Consider the following 12,173-nt stretch of genomic DNA (forward strand, 5'->3'; position numbering starts at 1 on the left):
CCCAATTCGAGCGCGTGGCAAGATGTGATCGTCCGGCGATCGATATTGCTGTGCGCACATCTCGCCACGCGCTCGAATTGGGCGGTAGGCCGGCCTAAGATAACGATTTTTAATAATTAATTACTCGTTAACTATTACGAAAATTGCAAAATGGTACAGGACTTTTCCGTTCATCTCGATCCGTTCTATCTTCTCAAAAATTTTGTCGGATATGGAAAGACTCACCCTGTATACACGTATTTTTATAATTTGCCTCTGTCTTATGCGACGACGATGACTCACTTAGTACTAATTGATAAGGACCCAAAAAATAGGGTCGAAACGTTGTATTAAACAAATAAAGGAATACGCCAGTCAGGTTGACTATAAGTTTTCCGTTTTAATTTTGAATCGTCACTGGTGACTATAAGCAAACTCTCCCTTCGTTATTTATGAAAAACTTTCTCGAGACAGTTTGATAAAATAAATAATCGTTTGTTCATCGAATCCTTCTTTTGCGATGAATGGAGATACCGTCGTTTAAATATTTCATCCTGCATGCCGAACGAATTAGTCCGTCCGATAGGAATGACGATAATGATGCATTGCCCGAGCAGATTCGCGATGAGAAGCGACCTGTTATTAACCGAGGGATGCGCCTTTTCTTTGAGCACTGACGAATTTATGGACGAGCCCATAGCGATGATTATTGGGAGAGATAGTCCTTATATAAAAGTCATCAACGCTGAGTAAGCTAACTTTCATTTTATTGCACATCTCACAACGATAAAGTGGCTACCGATGTAGTGATTCATGATATTCTAAACTTTTTAATAGAGCTGTGCAAATGAAGCAAATTTTTTATGTTGAATCGAATTTCATTATTTCTTTTTCGAGTGAGGTAAAGTGGACAAATTTTTTGCGAATGGTTGAGATTCGAATCGGACCAAATCCCATCCGATTCGATTCGACTCGTATTCGAGTGATTGGTATTTTTATAAATTTTTCTCAATAGTCTTGTAAATTGCAAGTGAATTTTATAATTCTGTTCATGTTCACCGTAAATGTTTGACATCGTTAAGCCATCAGTTCGTAACTATCGCGGTTCGATGATCATTCCGTGTCTGCTGTTTTACCAGAGCCGATAATTATTAACCGAATAAGCCTCGTTATTCAGGTTACACCGCATGCACGAGTCTGGATTAATGAACAAGTGGATATCGGAGCAAATACCGACGAAAGACAAATGCTCGGACAGCTTCAGCCAGGGCGTAGAGGAGCGCAAAGTAAACGTCGCGGATATGCAGGGGATATTTTTCGTGCTTTTTATGGGTAACGTGTTTTTTTCCTCCGTGCGGTACCACCGTACTGGATAGCGGTAATAAACACCTCGTGGGAGTAAAAGCGGCTCCTCATTGTACTCCTTTCAGGCGTGACCGGATCGATATTTCTTTTGTGCTGCGAGTTTTGCTGCCACAAGCGCCAAGTGTCGAAGAGACGCAAGTTGATTCAGCCTTTTGTCTCTTGAGACGGATACAGCGGTGGTTAGATGATAGATTAAACGCTTCTCACGAAATAGCTTCACCGTCGGCTAGCTAGAATATCTGCATGCGCAGTTAGATTTTATCGTTGCTTATGTCTAGTATTAATTACAGGGACCATTCTCGCATGAATACAGCGACTCCTCGAGCTACATGTAACGACCGTTTAATTGTAAATTATGCACTTAGGCGGCATGATTTTTCGACACAGATTCCTTTATAATCATAGCAGACGTGTAATGTATTTCATGAGAGGTAAATTTTAGAAAGCTGCTTGTAAATCGATGTAAAGTATATGTCTTTAGGCTCAATAAAACTGTACAAATTCTATCCTTAAGGCAGAATCCTCCAGATAACGTAATTATATAACGTAGAACTAATTTTAAAAAAAAGTTCCTTTTACAATAGTTTTAGTTACAAAAATAAGATTATTTTCTGCCATTACATGATTGATGTAATTAATTATAAATCTCGGGTGAACGTGAGTTTTAATTTCACACGTGAATCAAATCTCTGGAACTCCGCGGTACGAGGCAAAAAATCCTAAAAACAACAGATGGTTCCTTATTGTACGGTTACGCCCAAATTGATGGGTCCATCTTTTATCGTTCGCACACGAACAGTTGGTGGCTGACGCGAGCGAATCGCGCATCAATCATCGTCAAGCTCGCCATTTGGGATTGTTCCGGCCTGACGCGCGCGTTTGATGAACGACATGGTGAACATCGCGGAGGGGAGAGGAGGATATCCAAATATCACAGAGAATCCGGGAAGAATATTTTTGAATTCTTTTCCGTCTCATTTTTAAGAACATTCTTCAGAGTTAAAAAGATTTAGAAAGAACTTAAAAAAAGCGAATCCCCTTTGAGTTCACCCGCGCTATTTGGGTATAATGCGCGATCGTCTCGCTCGATATCGGGTAATAATTGGTTTCGCGAGCGATACTGAGGCGCGGTGGAACGGAAAACAGGATGGGAAAGGAACGCACGCGAGGATATCGCGCGCTTGGCGTGCGCGGGATAATGATCCGCGGCGTCCCTATTGTTGAGTTCGCGCGCCAGATCCTGAATTCTGGATTGCGCATTCAGTGGCCGTCCGCGGTAAAAGTCACCGCGATGTTACGTAATGCCTCATTCGCGGCGATCCTCTTACTTGGATCAGTCGAAAGCAGATCCTCGCCTCGCCTTCGCTATACGCGTCCGTGCGGCCGCGCCGACCGCCACTACCGTTATCGCGCGCGATAATATCCGCATATTTTCGAAGATTTGTGGCCGGCGCGGATAGACGTGTTGCCGATCGGCGAAGGAGAGAGGAATTTTCGGCTCGATTAACGTAACGCGAACGGGGTCGGCGCACCAGCGAGTGGCACGCGAAGTGAAATATAAAAAACCCCCTCGCTCTACACGAAAGCGTGATAGACCCGCCTTTGATTAATTATAATCGATTTTTTATTACTTAATCCAAGTGACTAATTTACAAGTAACTAACGCCTTTTCCTTGATTTCGACGCTCTAGTAAGTGGCACACGCGAAGTAAAGTAAAAAAAAAACCGTCTCGCTCTACATGAAAGCGTGATGTACCTACTGTGATTAATTATAATTTTTTATTATTTATTATTTTTTATTATTTAATCGAAGTGACTAATTCACCAAGTAACAAACGCGTTTTCCTTAATTTCGACGCTCTAGCGAGTGCACACGCAAAGTAAAATAAAAGAAAAATACCGTCTCGCTCTACACGAAAGCGTGATGTACTTTGATTAATTATAATCGATTTTTATTATTTAATCGAAGTGACTAATTCACCAAGTAAGAAACGTTTTCTCCTTGGCTTTGGTAAATTACATTCATAATTTCACGCGATGCCGAAAATGTAATGATGTACCTACCCAAATGATATCCTGGAGAAGTTCTGTTACGTAACAATATATCCTTCGGCCGGTCGTTCACTGGCATATACCTCCTTCCACGTGAAATCGTAATAATAATCTTTGTCATTGGATTGTGAATAGAGAATAAAAGCACACGCATACGCGCGCACGTTTCACGTTCCGCAATGGTACCCGAGATCATAAACGTGAGCGCAGATGAGCGCGGCGATGCACAGCGGCATACTTTAAGATCCCCTTCCTGTCGAAACGCCAGGAGATAGAGGCCTCTAAAAGAATAGAGAAGAAGAGCGGCGAGAAAAGGAACTGGCGGCCAACTGGGAGGGAAGCTATGTGCGCAATTTAACGGGGATTACGACCTTAGCCACTTAAGAAGTCGCGGTAGTAATCGGCGGTCTTCGAACGGGCCCCCTCAAGAGCGGGCCTCGAGCGGGCCTCGCGCGCCTTGGACGGGCCCCTTGAGCGGGTCTTAATCGAACCACGAGCCCCGGACGAGCTAGGCGGCCTAGCGTACCCGATCCAGCGTGAGCCAGTCCCGACGTAGAGCGCGGACGACTAAGGCTAATCCTAAGACTAGAACCGGCTGGATCGCCGTCGCGAATCCCCGTCTCCGGCTCGCCGCAACGATCGGAGATATCGAGAAGGAAGCAGCATCCCGGAAACGATGGGAAAGCCGTTGCACCTGATTGTAATATTACAGCGTACGTAAGGCTGATTACCTTGACTTTTTATTGCTCTTGAATTAATCCGGCGAAGCGACCGTCTTTGACGAGCTTCAAAGTCCAAGCCTCTCCCTCGCGTAACGAAAGAGAAACAAATAAATATAGGTAAATAGAAATATTTTTATCAATTTTCTTTTACTATGAATTGTACACATATATATATATATATATGCGCACATATGAAGAGATAGTAAAGGTAGAATCCTACAGATTTCCAGAAGAATCACGTTAAAGTATGATTGTGCGGCTCGCGTGAGGAAATCGGCAGCGTTATTCGTGGGAAGACTTGAATCTAGAGAAATAAATGATGTGTAACGCGCCGAATTGGGCAACGTAATGAATTTTAAAGTTTCCCACTGATGCCATGTTGCAGCAGTGTCGTCCGCGCTCGCTTACAAGTACGATCCTTGGTATCGCGCGGACACGCAGCGTCCGGTTGACGTCATCACCGACGTCGTCAACGAGCTCGGGGTGAGGATCCTTCAGCAATATTTGACACGTGGAAACGTCGCGTTCTCACCCACTGGGGTTGCCTTCGTGCTGGCGGCGCTCTACGAGGGGTCCGCGGGCAGAGGAGGTCAACAAATCGCCGAGGCAATGGGCCTGCCAGCCAACAGGGATGTTACCAGGATCGGTTTCAGGGACATTCACCGACGATTGCGAGTAAGACACCTCGTGCAACGTGAATATTTAGATGATGAAGAAATCCAAAATATCTGCCCGATGTCTTGCCCAGATGGCATAAAGGTGAACGTAAGTTCGCAGAGGATTCATTTGAAAGAATACCCGCGGAATTAGAAAACTGAATATCTGAAGAATCTTCTTGAAGAATCAGCCACAATCGGTTCGTCTTGAAGTATTCGTCAGAAGTTCATTGTGGTGCATGTAACTTCCCCAGTCACATCCGGTGAGAAATGATTCGTCGATCGATGTCGAATCGATGTCAATTCGACGGTGTCGATGTCGACTCGACATCGGTCGACGAGTCATTTCTCGCTGGGATTGTATTCTTCTATGAATTCCTGAAGAATTACAGTTCCGAGAGGCGCAGTAAGCTTGAAGAATACTTAGCGAATTCTCTGTGCTATCTGGGTTTAAGCCTGGCTTTTCATTTTCTGGTTAACTGTTAACCAGGCTGTCAAGAGGCAAGTTGACTCTCCATCTTCTTCTATGTTATTATCTAAGAAGAGGCAGAGAATCGACTGAGCTCTGGTTAACAATTAACCAGAAAACGAAAAACCGGGCCTATTTTTTGGAGTCTTTCAATCACGTTTCTTAAGACGAATCCAATACTTGATATTTACGCTTTTCATTATTCTTCATCTCCGAGAAAGAAAATTGACAATCGCTGTAAGAGCGAATTAAAACTAGCTATACACACCGAATTCCGCCGATGTTGATTTCAAGAGCTACCTTAACGCGGATGGCTTCCTGGGCGGGCTGACGCTGAGCAGAGAGAACACCAGACTCCGTCCCGAGTATGAAGACATTCTGAGGTTTTACGGCTTCGATCTGTCGAGTATTGAACAAGAAGCGAACGTTACCGTTAGCAGAGGAGACTCGTCAGGCGCAACCGAACTTCCGACGTCCACGCTCCCAGCAGGGATGATAAGCACTGGCAATGTGCCGGACATTACGACGACGATGTTAACGGGTGCCATCACGACGCTTCCTCCGGCTGGTGCGGAGACAACGGGCGTCCCAACGACCGTGGCAGGCGTTACTCAGCAAACTGTCACGATGGCAGCAACGGGTGCGACCGACGTGCAATCGACATTGACTCCGGTCACCGGTGTCGGAACAGTTGTTCAGAACACGTCGCCGGCAGAATCGGCGAGTTCAACGCCGGCTACTTCCGGCGAAAGTGTCCAGCCGACTCTGCCCGCTGGTACGGAAACTGCCGCGGGTTCGCCGAATACGATTACGCCGATGACAAACGCGGGCAACCAAACGATTCCCACTACGACCGTCACCGTCGACGGCAATCAGGGTCCGCAAACTTCCTCGACGGTCGCCGGCGATACTGAGACAAGTGCCAGCGTTTCCAACGAGAGCGTTCAAGTGCCGACGGGCGCGAGTATGGCAGCTGCGACCGATGCTGGCACGACGGTATCGACGAGTACCAATGTGCAGACACCCTCGTCTCTCGCTACCGAGGTACCAGCGACGGCAAATACGCTGAGCCCGGACTCGCCGGCTACGATCGCCGCAGGCGCGAGTACCGACGCACTGGCGGCTGCGAGCGCGATCATCGATAGCATGACACCCGCTAATACGTCTGCACCAAACGCGACCTTGAGTACCGTTGCCATGAATTCGTTAACCACTGTGGTACCAACGAACCTGAGTAGCGCGACTATCTCGAGTCCCGTTACCGAAACGACGACGACGAACGGCGTTATGTCGCAATCGAGCACCGAGACGACGGATACTCCGGGAATGACCGCTGCGAGTGACCCCGCGATGACGATGGCCGACTTCGACGGCGCTGTCGCAGCCAATTCCGCGACGACCGTGGTACCGCCTGCTCCGGGAACGAACGCGAGCAATCCCGCCGGAAATAACTCCGCGATCGCGAATTCTACGATGGACGCGGCGGACAATCAACCGGCCGCGTCTCTCGTAGACGAAAATATGATTTCGATGGATCGAAAGAGGAAAGATCTGACGGATACAATTAACAGCAGTACCGTTAAAGACGAGGAGTCAACGGACGGTTCGCCGGATCTTCGCAAACGCGAGGCGAGAAGCCCGCGCGGATACTTTTCCAGCTACCCAGGTCAGGTTCAGCTAATGAATGTCTTCTTCGAACAAATGTCGCGTATCGAATCGTACAAACGTGCAAACGGATTCAGTTTTCCTAACTTGTACCGCGGAAAAGGTCCAGTGTATAAATTATTGACAATTGTTATATAAATTATGCAATCATGAATATCAAATTGCGTTTTAGCGAAATGAATGATGACATAACGACAGAAATTATCGTTTATGCTATCTAAAAGTCAATCAGTGGATTTTCACTGAAAACAGCGAATAGTCACTGATTTGCAGTTATAATTATGAGACAGGTTCCTAATATGTGATAGCGGAGTTTCCGCTAAATTAATAGGCATCATCTAGTGATTCCACCATGAATTTATTGCCCTTGGAGTGAAATCTGTTTGGAGGAAAATTGATCGTGTAATCGTTGCGGAAGAATATTTGCGATCGAATTCGAACGTTGAAAACCTACTATCTCATGTTAGATTCCTATCTCATAATAGAGAACTTTCCTCTATACAACTGAAAGTCGCAGTGGTGTACTTAGAACTGTAAATCAGTGACTATTCACTGTTTTCAGCGATAATTAATTTTTAGAGAGATGTCGCGTTTATACGAGAATAATAAGAACCTTTCTCGCTCGAATAGAAAATGTTGGTGATTCGTGGGATTCGATTTCCTATTTTTCAGACGAAGGTATCTGGATGCAGGATCTAGAGATTTGGAAGACGCAGTATAACACGGTAAACCCGGGTGAGTCCTCCATCGGAGATTCATCCGCGGAGATGTCGTTTTTAGTGAATGGCTGCGACATTTCCTCGGTATCGGCTTCGAGATACATCGCCGTGTTGCCCTTCGCGTACTTTCCATCGTTGCAGGCTGTCGCGCTCGAATTTCCTTTGGACGTAAGTCTACGTGAAAATCCGGCGTGATCCAAACCACTCTCTTCAGATTTTGAGAGAATTACATTAATCTTGATTAACGCCCGGTTTCACCAACGTCGCTTAACTTTAAGCTTAGTTCGTTCTTTGTCTCTTTCCAACTGTTAATCTAGAAAGAGATAAACATTAATTAAACTAAGATTAAAGTCAAGCAACGTTTGGCGAAACCGGGCCTCATTAATTTTTAATTTGAAATTTTCGTGATTCTTGAATCTAGAGTCGCACAGTTCTCGTCAAGATTTTAAATAAGCTCAGCTTTGAACTTTCAGCATCTATTTCCCAAATAAAAATTTCACGCGTTGCACAGGCAAAGGAAGAATATTTACTTGAGTAAGATTTAAATAAAATAGCCTTTCGATCCGCGCGCAGTTGGTTCTTGGGAATTAGATATAAACTATTCCAAAGTAGCTTCAAGTACAATTGAACAATACGAAGAGTCTCTGCTATTTTCTTAACAATACAAGGGATTTCTATTATTTTCTTAACACTCAAGGACCCTCGATACAACATTATACTTTTCATGCCCACGGATAAAACGGACACGCATCGTCTGGCGAGGGATCTCGGCGGAAAGTCATTGAGATTGTTGAGGAAGCGATTACAGCCTACTTGGGTCAGGGCCACTATACCTTCGTTCATGCTACGTGGTTTCGTCACACTGACGTCATTTCTGCAAAGGGTAAGCGGACAATACGTCGTCCACTTGGACTCTTATCAGTGCCAAACGGGCGCCAAGTAGAAAAATATCTTCCGGATTTACAGCCAACTAGCCACGCATGTCGTACAGTTTCCGCGGTTCCTCCGTTTTCCCATTTTCAAACACTCTTATCTCAAGGTCCCATTGATCGTGAGAAATTCATACAGATTTGAAACGGCTGTTAGATCAACTGAGTTATAAATTACAAGCTTAACATTCATAACTTTAATTGTCAATTGAGATTGTTAATTATAAATCACCTTACTTTTGTCGAAAATTATTTTCCTAAAGGCATCGTGTAAAACCGAGTACAAGGAAGAAGTAACATTTTCTTAACGTTTCGTGAGTACAGAGGGATTGAGATCGAAGGAAGGAGGAATCAAGATTATTATCGACGTATGCGTGACTAGTGTACATTTGCGTCGACATTTGCATCGTGGTTTACATAATCTCTCTGAGCGGTGTTTTTTTTTCCCTTTTGCCCGTTTCTTTCATGCAGCTGGGAATCGTGGATGTGTTCGAGCCGAGAGTGGCCGATTTATCGCCCATGACATCCGATCTCGGCGTATACGCCAGGGATGTGCAACAGAGTATAGGGGTCAATATAAGGAATTATATGAAACCCGACCGGACCCATTCTCGTGAGTCGCCTAATGTCGTTCCACCTCGAAGGGACTATTATCGATATCTGCCGCCAGGTCCTTTTTACTCTCTTACGCTTTTCATGCACTATCGCACTCTCCTTTCAATTACTCCGTAACGGTAACCGTTTCCACGCGTGTAATTGCATCCCTCGCTCCTTAATGCGGACGTCCTGAATTTAAGAGTACGATTTATATAATTTTGCGCGCTGCGTGTATAATCCTTGGCATTTGCAGTATTCCTTTATTTCTCAATTACATATTTTACTATTTTTTTTTTCCTCCGCTTCTCTCGCCGCTTGTAAATTGCTTCCTCCTGCCTGTAAGTGTAATAATATAGCGCCGTCGGTGCGAGCCGAGTAACCGAGTATCCGTTTCATCTCGAGCAAGTGTACGGGTTTATTTTAATCGACTTTTCATATATTTGACAGTGTCGCATATATATGTGTATTTTACATAGTACTTGCTCTCGTTATTCATTACTTCGTCACGTTCTGTCGTTCCTGATGCTTCCCCGCGATTATATCATTGCTTGACGCGTGTAATCACGGCGCGTTAGAATTAAATCACCTCGAGCAGAGCATCCGAAATTAACGTGCGTCCCGATACGTCTCGGCCGCCCGGTTAACCGGATGTTAACCGACATTGAACGTCGCGCACAGGTAATTTAATTTGTCGCGGAGGTGGAGAACAAACAGTGAGGCGGACGGCGGAGCAGCGACGCCGCGGACTCTCGGGCCCGGGGATAATGTTCGAGGAGATAATTACGTTGACGCAATATCCGGTATTAACGAGTGAAATTACGAAGTTTCACGCGCGCGGCTCGAGTACCCTCCAGAAACGTAATTTGCGCGCATATAATTTGTAAACGACGGCGACAATGCGCCCCTCTACGCCTCGTGAACACGCGTCCGACGACGAGCCAGTCGTTACCACCGCCGCCACTTTACTCGTTTCTTCACTTTCTTTTATCTCTATTTTTCGCTTCCGGCTGATCCGTCGTCGCTCTTTCTCACGTTCCGCTGAATCTTCATTACTTAACGCCGACTGTCGTTAACGATGACGGCCGCTTCCGCGCTTCGAAACGCTGTTGAAGTCGCCCGCGCGTTTTCGGAATTACACGGGGGCGCACTTGGTCCTCGTTTAGGATTGAGAAACTATCGGAGATGAATGTCTAAGCCGCTAATTACGTCTTTACGATAATTACGCCGAGTATTAATTGTTACCTCCTGGATGCATCGTAAAATTACCGGTTATCGCCGTTAGTTTAGCAGACAATTTAGCTAAACGCTTATCTAAAAACGCACCTGTCCCTACTAGATTCCGTGTTATTTATAGGATTTAATCCTGAAAACGTTCGACGCGCGCGATTGCGTGATGCGAGTGAACCGCATCTATGAGTTTCGAGGACGATTAGCTAAGCAATATCCATTTTCACGCCACTGGACGAAGTTTCAAGCAAAGCTATCGATTACTGTTGGAAATATTCTCAGTATTGTTGTTCAGTTCGCTGAATTTAATTGCTGATATCCTGCCCGGGTCCGTAAAGGAAGTCAATAAAAAGACCTTGCGCCATCTCTTTTTACATTCACCGAGGATTCCTGAACCGCTGTGGCGTTGCAAGTGTTTCTATGAAATTTTTCTTTCGGCTATTTTTGTCACATTTTCTTTTTTTTCTTAAATAAATACAAATTATATCACACAATGGTAGAATATTTAAAAGAAATTACGGCTTTACTATTAGACTGTTATTTACAATTTTCGATATAATATTATTTAACTATGCTTCAAAATGATATGGCAGGATTCTTTGTGCGACATACATGTAGTTAATGTGATAGATAAAATTTTATAACGATAGTAATTTGAAAAAATAAAATACCGTTTTTACCGCACTAAACTTGTTCGTTTATCTAAGACATTACATTCTTTTCTTTCGTGTAAAACCCAACTTGCCGTCGTAAAAATACGAGAGCGAGAAGTTTTGTCAACTCAGTGAAAGGAAGGACGCGCGCATTGGAAGTCAATGAACCGAACATCTAGAAATCTAAAAATTTACCTGCAATGCATCACATCTGCCAGTCGCTTCGAGAGCCAAGAAACGCTATTTAAGTCAAAATTTCTCAAACGCGAATTGTTATCGACAATTCTCGTTCGATTTTAGACTGAAGTATATAAGATTCCGAGTTCTTATATTATTTTAAATCTAAAACTGCATAGGGACTTTGCAATTGCTTTAAAAAGATTCTATAAAAAGACATCACTACAATACGGTTTCTTGTCTGATCCATTTTTGTCTGATCTCTTGCAAATTTGCCATATCCTGTTTTCGTCAACTCAAACATCTTCCTAATTCATTAGCACATAGAATAGAACAAACTACTAGCTTTATATTATGCGCAAACTATTAAGCTCTGCAATTTACACGAATTTATCTCTACATATCTGTAAATTTATTTGCAAAATTGTCTTCCTTAAATACTGACGTTGCTCTGGAAAGCGAGTATATTTTTTTATTTCGTTTCTCTTTACAATATATAAAGCGCACACATTACAGAAAATATAAAGAATATTTAAAAAAGGTATTGTTTATATTTTCCGCGACTAAAATAGTCTGTGTAAAGGTTTGAAAAATAATTAAAATTTTTTTTCAGGCAATGGTCTGTTTGAGAGAGCCGGACCCGAGCCCTTTACAGCTTTGCATCCTTTCCTTTATTTTATCGTCGACACCGAGACTTCAGTGAGTTTAATTGCCGGTCGAGTGGACGATCCGCTTAATTCAAGAATATTGTAGGAACGTGATTTACATCGCTAAGATTTAAATAAACACTCATTTATTTGACGATACTTATAAATAATTCTATAATGTGGACTTCTCCTATTAGCTCGCACACAATTATTATCAAGTACACGCAATTAATATTGTGCTCTGTACAAATTCCTATTTGTAAATAAAGAAATATAAAGGATAAGAAAGTGGCGGTGAGCGTAGCTCGAAATGTGT

The 12,173-nt window shown here is 43.9% G+C and overlaps 2 protein-coding genes across 5 annotated transcripts in view; both read left to right on the forward strand.

Annotated features, from left to right (window-relative positions):
• LOC105560828 (glutamate receptor ionotropic, delta-2-like) overlaps positions 1-1,884 on the forward strand; it is an 8,162-nt gene extending 6,278 nt beyond the window's left edge. Inside the window, exons 8-10 of one of the 2 annotated variants that reach the window (XM_012010276.1) lie at positions 597-728; positions 1,157-1,311; positions 1,410-1,884. In XM_012010276.1, the coding sequence (XP_011865666.1) occupies positions 597-728; positions 1,157-1,311; positions 1,410-1,507 (385 nt within the window). In that variant the 3' untranslated portion in view covers positions 1,508-1,884. Of the gene's footprint in view, positions 1-596; positions 729-1,156 lie in introns of both variants that reach the window. The other variant, XM_012010277.1, reaches the window with a different exon arrangement.
• A 742-nt stretch (positions 1,885-2,626) lies between these two features.
• LOC105560830 (mucin-3A) lies at positions 2,627-12,138 on the forward strand. 3 transcript variants are annotated; one of them, XM_012010282.1, is made up of 8 exons: positions 2,627-3,034; positions 3,532-4,109; positions 4,504-4,793; positions 5,538-6,909; positions 7,581-7,795; positions 8,325-8,510; positions 9,028-9,226; positions 11,824-12,138. In XM_012010282.1, the coding sequence occupies exons 2-8, from the start codon at positions 4,073-4,075 to the stop codon at positions 11,961-11,963; spliced, it is 2,439 nt and encodes an 812-aa protein (XP_011865672.1). In that variant the 5' UTR covers positions 2,627-3,034; positions 3,532-4,072; the 3' UTR covers positions 11,964-12,138. The 3 variants fall into 3 exon arrangements, with proteins under 3 accessions (XP_011865672.1, XP_011865671.1, XP_011865673.1); XM_012010281.1 differs by lacking the exon at positions 2,627-3,034 and having other exon boundaries at positions 3,412-4,109; XM_012010283.1 differs by lacking the exon at positions 2,627-3,034 and having other exon boundaries at positions 3,412-4,109; positions 9,028-9,169.
• Positions 12,139-12,173: the final 35 nt, after the last annotated feature.

This window comes from Vollenhovia emeryi, unplaced genomic scaffold (assembly GCF_000949405.1).
Source record: "Vollenhovia emeryi isolate VEMERY1.0 unplaced genomic scaffold, V.emery_V1.0 DF939220.1, whole genome shotgun sequence".
NCBI classification, from domain to species: domain Eukaryota; kingdom Metazoa; phylum Arthropoda; class Insecta; order Hymenoptera; family Formicidae; genus Vollenhovia; species Vollenhovia emeryi.

What these genes read in the sequence shown, in the direction of transcription:
- LOC105560830 (XM_012010282.1), top strand. Translation starts at nt 4,073, where the DNA reads ATGGGAAAGCCGTTGCACCTGATTGTAATATTACAGC. An exon ending in CCTGATTGTAATATTACAGC is followed by an intron (nt 4,110 to 4,503) that starts GTACGTAAGGCT and finishes GCCATGTTGCAG; the next exon opens with CAGTGTCGTCCGCGCTCGCT. An exon ending in ATACTTTTCCAGCTACCCAG is followed by an intron (nt 6,910 to 7,580) that starts GTCAGGTTCAGC and finishes CCTATTTTTCAG; the next exon opens with ACGAAGGTATCTGGATGCAG.